Source organism: Armigeres subalbatus, chromosome 1, assembly GCF_024139115.2.
Source record: "Armigeres subalbatus isolate Guangzhou_Male chromosome 1, GZ_Asu_2, whole genome shotgun sequence".
NCBI lineage: Eukaryota > Metazoa > Arthropoda > Insecta > Diptera > Culicidae > Armigeres > Armigeres subalbatus.
The window spans coordinates 148,700,482-148,710,820 of record NC_085139.1 but is presented as its reverse complement, the minus strand read 5'-3'; the positions used below and the strand labels follow the sequence as shown (position 1 = coordinate 148,710,820).

Genomic DNA, 10,339 nt, shown 5'->3' with positions numbered 1-10,339 from the left:
TTCTTTTCGACCTTTCATTTATTGAATAGGAATCCAAAATGTTCCTATTTCCACATTTCAACCTGGGAGTCCTCTTGCCCCCTTCTCTCTGGGAGTCCTCATGCTGCTTTTCCACCTTTCATTTATTGAATAGGAATCCAAAATGTTCCTATTTCCACATTCCAACCTGGGAGTCCTCTTGCCCCCTTCTCTCTAGGAGTCCTCATGCTCCTTTTCCTCCTTTCATTTATTAAATAGGAATCCAAAATGTTCCTATTTCCACATTCCAACCTGGGAGTCCTTTTGCCCCCTTCTCTCCAGAAGTCCTCATGCTTCTTTTCCACCTTTCATTTATTGAATCCAAAATGTTCCTATTTCCACAATTCAAATTTTAAGTCCTTCTGTCCTCTAAATTCTTCATTTTCATTTTATTTCATTTATTTTAGTTCTTTCTTTTATTGATCAGGAATCCAATGTTCCTGTTTCCATAAAGCCTCCTCGTATTCCTCGCAGAATAACTTTTATTCAACAATTTTATTCTATTTTCAATATTACATTCTTCACTTTGACAACAATGGTTTTCACAACTTACCTATTAGTATTAACTTAAACACCTGGGAGCTCTAACTACGCCAATTGTCGTGACGGTTTATCGAAATACCAACTTTCCAACGCAAGAAAATAACGAATACGTGCTATCGCACATAAAATAGCCAACAGAATGACCAAAGCTTGCTCTTCGTTTCTTCATTCTAGTTTGTATTCCATGATCGGCTCTTGAAACCGAATCAAAGTTCGTTGAATTGCTTCATACACACACATACTCATTCTTCCGTCGTTCAACGCAACCGAAATCCATCGCAATGGAAATTCAAACAATCCTCTCCCTGTCTCACAGCTCACACGCAATTCTTACCTTTTCCGATATTGAATACATTCATAGCTCTCGCTTCCGCTGGCACAAGCCGCCCAGGCGGCATTACGAGCCGTTCTCGTTCAACACATTCACACACAAGCCAAAACTATTCCAGCACTCTCAACATCATCATCATTTTCATCCTTCCTTCCAGCATGATGATTAGGATGATCATGCACTGAAAGAATACCTCCAACATTTGTTTGCCTTTTCTTCGTATAGTGACATTCATCTACTACACAATGTTCGATACCGACGACCGCCGCGGTACGACCTAGAGCGACTGAAGCAACCTGATGTCGCCACTGCATACGCGCAGCATCTCGAGGCAGCGTTGCCGGAAGAGGGTGAGCTCGATGGGGCCCCTCTTGAGGGCTGCTGGAATACAGTCAAAGCAGCCATTAACGACGCAGTGGAGAACAATGTCGGCTATATGGGTCGAAGTCGACGGAACGATTGGTTCGACGAAGAGTGCAGACAGATTCTGGAGGAGAAGGACGCAGCGCGGGCGGTCGCGCTGCAGCAAGGTACCCGGCAGAACGTGGAACGTTATAGACGGAAGCGGAGACAGCAGACCCGCTTTTTTCAGGAGAAGAAACGCCGCCTGGAAGAAGCGGAGTGCGAGGAGATGGAACAGCTGTGCCGTTCTCAAGATACACGCAAGTTCTATCAGAAGCTCAACGCATCCCGCAAAGGCTTCGTGCCGCGAGCCCAAATGTGCCGGGATAAGGATGGGAGCATCTAGACGGACGAACGTGTGGTGATCGAAAGGTGGAAGCAGCACTACGAGGAACATCTGAATGGCGCTGAGAGAACAGGCAGTGAACGTCAAGGCAGCGGAGGAGATGACTACGTCAGTTCAGCGGACGATGGAAGCCAACCAGCCCCCACCTTGAGGGAAGTTAAGGATGCCATTCAACAGCTAAAGACCAATAAAGCAGCTGGTAAGGATGGTATCGGAGCTGAGCTCATCAATATGGGCCCGGAAAAGCTGGCCACTTGTCTGCACAAACTGATAGTCAGAATCTGGGAAACCGAACAGCTACCGGAGGAGTGGAAGGAAGAGGTTATATGCCCCATCTACAAGAAAGGCGCCAAACTGGAGTGTGAGAACTTTCGAGCGATCACCATCCTTAATGCCGCCTACAAAGTGATATCCCAGATCATCTTCCGTCGTCTGTCACCATTAGTGAACGAGTTCGTGGGAAGTTATCAAGCCGGCTTCATTGACGGCCGCTCGACAACGGACCAGATCTTTACTGTACGGCAAATCCTTCAAAAATGCCGTGAATACCAGGTCCCAACGCACCATCTGTTCGTTGATTTCAAGGCGGCATACGACAGTATAGACCGCTTAGAGCTATGGAAAATTATGGACGAGAACAACTTCCCTGGGATCAAACTGATCAAAGCAATGGTGGATGGTGTGCAAAACTGTGTGAAGATTTCGGGCGAACACTCCAGTTCGTTCGAATCGCGCCGGGGACTAAGACAAGGTGATGGACTTTCGTGCCTGTTGTTCAACATTGCGCTAGAAGGTGTCATGCGGAGAGCCGAGTGTAACAACCGGGATACGATTTTCAACAGATCCAGTCAATTTATTTGCTTCGCGGATGACATGGACATTATCGGCCGAACATTTGCAAAGGTGGCAGAACTGTACACCCGCCCGAAACGTGAAGCAACAAAAGTTGGACTGGTGGTGAATGCGTCAAAGACAAAGTACATGCTTGTGGGCGGAACCGAGCGCGACAGGGCCCGCCTGGGAAGCAGTGTTACGATAGACGGGGCTACCTTCGAGGTGGTCGAGGAATTCGTCTACCTCGGATCCTTGCTAACGGCTGACAACAACGTTAGTCGTGAAATACTAAGGCGCATCATCTGTGGAAGTCGGGCCTACTACGGGCTCCAGAAGAAACTGCGGTCGAAAAAGATTCGCCAGCGCACCAAATGTGTCATGTACAAGACGCTTATAAGACCGGTTGTCCTCTACGGACATGAAACATGGACAATGCTCGAGGAGGACTTGCAAGCACTCGGAGTATTCGAGAGACGGGTGCTTAGGACCATCTTTGGCGGTGTGCAAGAAGACGGTGTGTGGCGGCGAAGAATGAACCATGAGCTCGCCCAACTCTACGGCGAACCCAGTATCCAGCAGGTAGCTAAATCCGGAAGGGTACGATGGGCAGGACATGTTGCAAGAATGCCGGACAGCAACCCTGCAAAGATGGTGTTCGCTTCCGATCTGGCAGGTACGAGACGGCGTGGAGCGCAGCGAGCGAGATGGGCAGACCAGGTGCAAAACGACTTGGCGAGCGTGGGGCGTATCCGAGGATGGAGAGATGCGGCCTCGAACCGTGCATTGTGGCGTCAAATTGTTGATTCAGTGTTATCTGTTTAGATGTTAACTAAATAAATGAATGAAAATTTTTTTGGCAGACACAATGTTCTTGACCGCTACTATGCCGAGATCTACTAAGGTATTCTGCTGTACAGAATCCACACAGAATCTATTTTTAGATATCCATTATTCGTTATTGTTGTCGTTGCCAGTTCATCTTGTCGTGAGTCCATTGTGTCCGTTTGTCCATGTCGTCTATCCAATGATCGTTGCATTGTTTGGTTGCCATTAAGTTCGGGTAACGTTGGAGGAATGCCTCCGAGAAGAACAAGTTGTCAGTCGTCATCTGGCAGCCGCGACGGTAAGGCGCGTTCCCCAAAACGCCACCGTATGGGCTGCGGATCGGCGACTGACGAGAGATTGGTGGAGGGGCTGGGAATCGAACCCATGACTATTCGCATATAAGGCGAACGTGTAGCCAACTACGCGACGGGACCCCTCTTACGTGGACAGATGTCGAACATTTTTAAATGTGTACTTCCCTCCATCAGCGTACACACATCTGATCATGCAATTTTTCATTAATTTGTGTTAACCATGGACATTTTTCCTGCCCCTCTACCCGCTAAGTTGTCCACATGGTATACGAATAGCTTTTGGATATTTGATTTGACAAAAAAATTCATCATAAGCCATAATCCCAATCAATATGAAATATTAAAACGCTTGGGATCCAATGTGCTTATTCAAAACCGGACTTTCGCCATGGAACGCTTTGAGAGAGCAGAAAATTCATTTAATCACCGCCTTTGTTCTTTTTCTATTTTGTTCCGATTGCGCGCTCTTCAACCAAACTTCCCGTAATGCTTGGTAGACACCTCTACGTGGTGTGTTACGGGGTAAGATCTACCACGGTCACATTGCCAGCTACAGGCAAATCCTGACCCAACGAAAACCTTCCCCAATTTCCAATTCTGTAGTGCTTATGAAATTGTCGGTAAGTCATTAAGTAAATACTACACTAATCCTTCCTTCCAACTTCCTAGATGCTTCCCAACCGCAGATAGTAATACTCATGTCCCTGTCATGTTTTTCTTAGATTGGAATCAAGGATTTAACCCCCCTTGATTTCTGATAGCAGTCTGGAAAAGCATTTCAAAATATAACATGAGTATAATTAAAGTGTCCAATCTTCTAATGCTGTGCCAGCGCTTCTTTTATTTTCAGAATTATCATCACATCTGTTACCGAGGAAAGAAGCTGACGTTACCGTCTACTAATGATGATTTTCTTCTTCTTTTCTTATTTTTTCTTATTTAAAGTGAACGTAGTTATTCTGAACACGACGTCAACCATCACTTGCCGAATGGAGCATTTCATAACTTTTAAATAGCTTCGCTCCCAACGAAAAATTCATTAATATAATATTTGATTATTATTTATACTAACTGGAAGCGTTTGGTACGGGAGGTCCACGCTTTCTTCCTATCCCCTCGATTTCATGGTATGGATCGACTTTAAGGGTTTACAAATTCTGAAGTCGCTCAGTATCTAGAAATCATCTCTGCGGTACATACTGCGTAGTTGGCCTGGCCGTATGAAAAGAAAAATGACGGAATTTAGAAACCGTCATTTTCCAGGATGCTTTCAAGTATTGGCTGCGCAAGTATGAGATTAGATTAGATTAGATTAGATTGCGCGCTCTTCAACCAAACGTGCATGCGCTGTTTGAAGCGGTTTCGGTTAGGGTAAAAGACCCAATAGTGGAGGAACTAAGCACGTTCTACCACTATTTGTTGGTTCACACTAAGCCTATACTTCATTTTACTTACCTCAATGGTGCAGATGAAAGTTAATTAATTATATTTTATCCGAAAGGTGTTCTAATGGCAGCAGCATCCATCATTGTTACCTAAAATGGTACCTCCAATTATTGGTGCAGTGTTCCAATAGTTGCGGTATTTTTAATTCGTGTTCCTATACCTAGTTGCGAATTCCATTGTTTTCATATGGGACTCGCAACTATAGCAACACTACCACAACTATTGGTGCAAAGCAAAGAAAAGGATATGGTATTTTATTGATACTTTGCCAATTTTGATGCAATTCTCAACTCGTTTTCCTCTATTTCGTGTAATGATAGGTCAACAAATTGATATATTATATGGGTTGCTGCGTTAAATACGTAGATTGTGTAAAAACAACACTACCGCAACTATAGGAACACCCACGACTTTGGGGACTTTTACCCCACCTACTCGGTAGGCACTAGCCACCCTATAACCAGAGACCGGCGAAGTGAAAAACTGTCGAAATGGCAACGTATGAAAATGCATGAAATCGTGAAAATAATACCGGCATCACTTGAACTTTTAGCTTGCTTCTTATAGACATCGCTTCTATACATCGCCGATTGTGGTTAAAGCGGATGACCTACACATACAAAATAATGCGTGTATGGGGTCCCATACACGCTCCGACATGTTGTACAATTTTGACTCCTCCCCTAGGAAATTTGGTTCGATCGGAGTAAAGTCGGATCGTCTGTGGGCAAGTTGACAATACAACTTGCCCACAGACGATCCGACTTTACTCCGATCGAACCAAATTTCCTGGGGGAGGAGTCAAAGTTGTACAACATGTCGGAGCGTGTATGGGGTCCCTAGGATGCATGGCAAACCGTTCTCTGCTGAAAGTGCACGTGTTGGACAACATGTGGCGGTGCGTCATCGTTTCGGTATCGTGGAGTAAAATATAACGCGCCCCCATCGTAGCATTTCGGTTGCCTCATATCACATGTCGCCTGTACTGCCGCTAACCGCAAGTCGAGCACATCTGTATATGGACGCCCATATACAGATGTGCTCGACTTGCGGTTAGCGGCAGTGTAAAAATTCCGTCCTTATTTTACGATTAGGGGAGAATGGTCCAAAATGTACCCCTTAAGCTTTTTCGATGTTTTCGCCCATATAAACAAAAATACCCAACCATTTCAACGTATAGGAGCAAAATTATAAACCCGGCTACATTTCACTATGATCTCCTATTCAAAACAATAAGGTTTTTATGACTTTCTAACGCATTTAAAAAATGTTTCAAAAATAGGCCTGGGGCAAAACGCCCGAATAGTGGTCTAAAATGACTCAATAGCATGTAAAATGATGGTGAACGCATGGTTGTTTGTTTTTTCCTAAGGGTCTGTTCACAAATTACGTAACACAAAAATCCGAATTTTTGACCCCCTCCCTCCCCCTCGTAACAAAAAGAAACATTTTTGGTACCCCCTCCCTCCCCCATGTAACGCGTAACTGTGAAAATTTTAAGGGCAGATTTTTTTTCTTCGCTGAAGCATTTGGGTTTTGGTATTTTTTAAACACTGTTAGGGACGGCACATGAAGGATTTTAAGAATGCAGCTAGTTGAAACAAATATAGAACTAGCGATCATAACCAATTACATAGATTAGCGGAACTGTGGTGTCGAGAAATACAATATTCGCTTGGTATTTTTACGCATATCAGTCCCGCTATGTCAGCATACTTGATTTCGATAATGACTAATGTTCGATAACGATAAACAGCAATTGCTTCAATCAGTGATTTAAAAAAAAAGACATCCAAATAAATTTTTATTCGCGTTATGCGTAACATTTGGTAGTAACCACCCCCTCCCCCACCTTTTAGTGTAACAAAGTATAACGCAAGTTGGACCTCCCCCCTCCCCCCAAAAGCGTTACGTAATTTGTGAACAGACCCTAATGGATTGAACTACAATCTTACGGATGTGGTAGAATAATAGCAAATCGTTAAATTTGAGTGAATATGAAGGGATTTTAGTAAATTTTTCCAATGGAGCTCAATGATGGATAACTAATTATGAATTGTAATGGTAATATTCGTTCATTCGTTCAAATTTCTTCTTTACAATTCCTGAAAACCTCTACGATTGTCAGTTTAACCTCTGATTAATTTTCAAACCTCTGATAAACTTTGAAACGTTTTAATTAAATTCTTATAGATCTAAAAAAATTAAATAGTATTGATAGTATTAGATCTTTTAGTTATCCATATGGTATGTTCTTACCATAATCATGGGTAGGACAATGCTTCGAGTGTCCTAGCCAAGTTATTTCATGCGTAGGGCATGTCCTACTTGTCCCACCCACTCCCGGCGCCACGGCTGCTTGTAATAGCATATTTGTCCCATCTGTGATGGGTTTCCTATTATATGGAACAAATATGCGATTACAGGCAGCGCAGGTAAGTATACAATGAATTGAGATTCGTTGTTTGGAAATAATTTGAATGTGATAAGAGATGACAATTATAATGCGCCAAACCATGAAGTTTCACATGAAACATTGTTTTATTGCGAAAATGTTTTACCAAATTTGCAAAAAAAACGTATGATTTCAATTTTGATTATTTGCATTCAGTCCAATTTGCCACCAGGTTCCAGACTCAACAAATATTTGATCAATTTCTCGTAATTGCTTGAACGCTGATTTTGATAGTGCATGTTTGTTTTTGATGTTTTTGATTATGCTTTTCTCGTAATAGAGCTCTAGATTGATTATTTTCAAGTGTGCTCTGGCTTCACTTTCGGTAAGACATATACAGTTCCACGGAGCCCAATCGCTTCTGGTATCCCATCGGGGAAGTCGCAGTTCAGCCCGGTTGGTCGCATTGGAAATCGCCGAGTGTCCATGCCAGATGTTCTCCACTATATGTTTAATATCATTGTCCTGGATTATGAACGCAAAAGAAGAAAGGGCCCCACGTTTTCTCTCATCTCGCCGTATTGATCGCAGTATTGATCGGTAGATCGCAATGTCGACAGCAGGGCCAGGCAAATCGACGCATCGTTCACAAATGCTAGCTGATGTCTGTCGCGTGTCCAAGGGGAATCTAGCTATAGAGCGCACTCGGGTGCACGTTTTACATAAGCGTGTTTTCGGTTCTAAAAAAAAGTTAATTGTTAATGTCATATCATTCAAAAATCCTAGGTGGGTTGCAACCAATGCGAACGTATCGATAAGTCGTTTAAAAGTTGTATAGCACTGCTAGTTTGTTGACAGATGTATAAAACTCCGAAAGATATTTTTATTCTGATTCTGGCTGTGAAATAAAGAATATGTATGTATATATGGTCGAAATCCTTTTAAACCGCACCTAACAACTTTATGACGTTTCTGTGTTCAGCAAGCCAGCCATTTAATCATATATTTTCATGCATAATCTTTAAAACATTCCTTAATAATAAAATTAAGTAGCATTCGATACGTCGTGTGATAAATTGGAACCGCTACATGAAAGCTTATGGTTGGTTTAATATTGGTGAGGTTTAGCAAACCCCGACCGACCGTCAAAATTATCATCAGAATATTATCCATTGTTGTGTATTTCTAAAAGGCAGAATTTCCGTCTTTGACCATTAGGTCGGACAGACTGAATACTCAACACTTAGCATTTTAGACAACGGACAGGACATTTACCCAACACCCAGTGGACCAGTGTAGAATTTTCTGCTTTACGAAAAGCTTTCTTCTTACTATGGCGGGAATCGAACCCATACTCCACAGCGCGCAAATGCGTTTTGACGACTGACGCCGCTCACAGCACGGCCATGAAGCCCACAAAAAAATTCTTTAGCGTAGCAGGGTCTTTGTCACTAAATTGATTTAGTATCAATTTCTCTCTCAATGTGATGTGGTTCATTGCATATAGTATAGGGGCAGTAGGGGCAATATGAACATACGGGGCAATATGAGCCACCCTCATTTTGAGCTTATTGACAAGTTTTAGCATATATTAGTTATATGATCTTTAAGAGGATGCTACACATATGCATCAACGTGAAAACCGCATTAAAATTCAATTCAAACATGAAAATACACTTGAAAATGTAAATTTTCGCTGCATAGGCAAAATTATTATAAGATTTGAAGTTTATAAATAAGGTTTTGACACAAAACTGATTAAAATACAAGTCAAAAATACACCACAATCAAAAGATATATTAAAATTGAATATTGTACACACATGTTTGTATTGATACAAATCTGAATTTATCATAAAACTTTTTCTTTTCCAAAACCAGTCTCTATGGGGCAATATGGGCATACCTGTACTGAGCAAGATATCAGGCCTTAAAATACGAACAAGTTCAAATTTCAGTAGTCAAATACAAGAATATTATCATATATGTAAGATTCACTACGGAAAAATTACAACAGCGCATTACTGCGTTTGAAACAGAAAAAATGACCATTGGCCAATTGAAATGTGGCTGTTCAAACGATGAAGAGTGGCAAATCGGTTCAGTCCGCTGTTGTGCGGTTTTTTAATATTATTTGGAATGGAATACTCACAACTGTTGTAGGAATATCATATTCTTCCATATTACGGTACTTTTTTCGCCTAAATAAACGTTTTGGATGGGTGGCCCATACTGCCCCAAATGGTGGCTCATATTGCCCCGTATAGTCGGGAACACACATTGAAATCAATACATTTTCAAAAGTGCATTCCAACAATTTCCAAACGCATTTTTTGTCATTCATCGACGTTAGATGAAAGGTAACATTCTCTAGTATAAGTCAACTACATTTGATCGATGTTTTTTGAGCTTTTCAGCGGTTTTCGGAATGATTCCCTTAGGTGGCCCATATTGCCCCGATCACCCCTATAACTGATCTTGTGGTGCCGTACACCAATTACGTAAAGAAATGAAGACGCTTGGGGGGAGAGGGGTCTTTTATATATATAAAAAAAACAGATTAATCCACCTAGAGGTGATGGAGTTTTTCTCGTGTGTTATAAAAATAGTATTTTGGCCATAACTTTTGAGCCATAACAAAGCCAAAAAATTAGAAAAAATCAATGCAAATTGTGTAGAATTGATCTTAGTTAGGATTGGTTGAACATGAGTAGCATTTGACTGCGTACTAACTTTGTTCGTTATATTCCTTGGTGACATCAGTTGAGATAATATCCATGAGTAGCGGTAATTGGCGTTTGCGTAGTAAATCCAGGCCGGCCTCTTTAACGTTACATAAAAGTAATTGTCTCTCTCTGTCAAACAATGTCTGCAACTAGGAATGAA

General features: G+C 42.0%; 1 protein-coding gene across 4 annotated transcripts in view; it reads right to left on the bottom strand.

The window, feature by feature from the left end:
• Positions 1-7,577: 7,577 nt before the first annotated feature.
• The window catches only part of LOC134207244 (IQ and ubiquitin-like domain-containing protein), a 40,383-nt gene continuing 37,621 nt past the window's right edge, over positions 7,578-10,339 (bottom strand). For 2 of the 4 annotated variants that reach the window (XM_062682978.1, XM_062682967.1), the window contains 2 exons: positions 10,187-10,328; positions 7,579-8,194 (listed from right to left, as the gene is read on the bottom strand). In XM_062682978.1, coding sequence (XP_062538962.1) covers positions 7,647-8,194; positions 10,187-10,328 — 690 coding nt within the window. In that variant the 3' untranslated portion in view covers positions 7,579-7,646. Of the gene's footprint in view, positions 8,195-10,186; positions 10,329-10,339 lie in introns of all 4 variants that reach the window. The other 2 variants (XM_062682972.1, XM_062682985.1) reach the window with 2 other exon arrangements.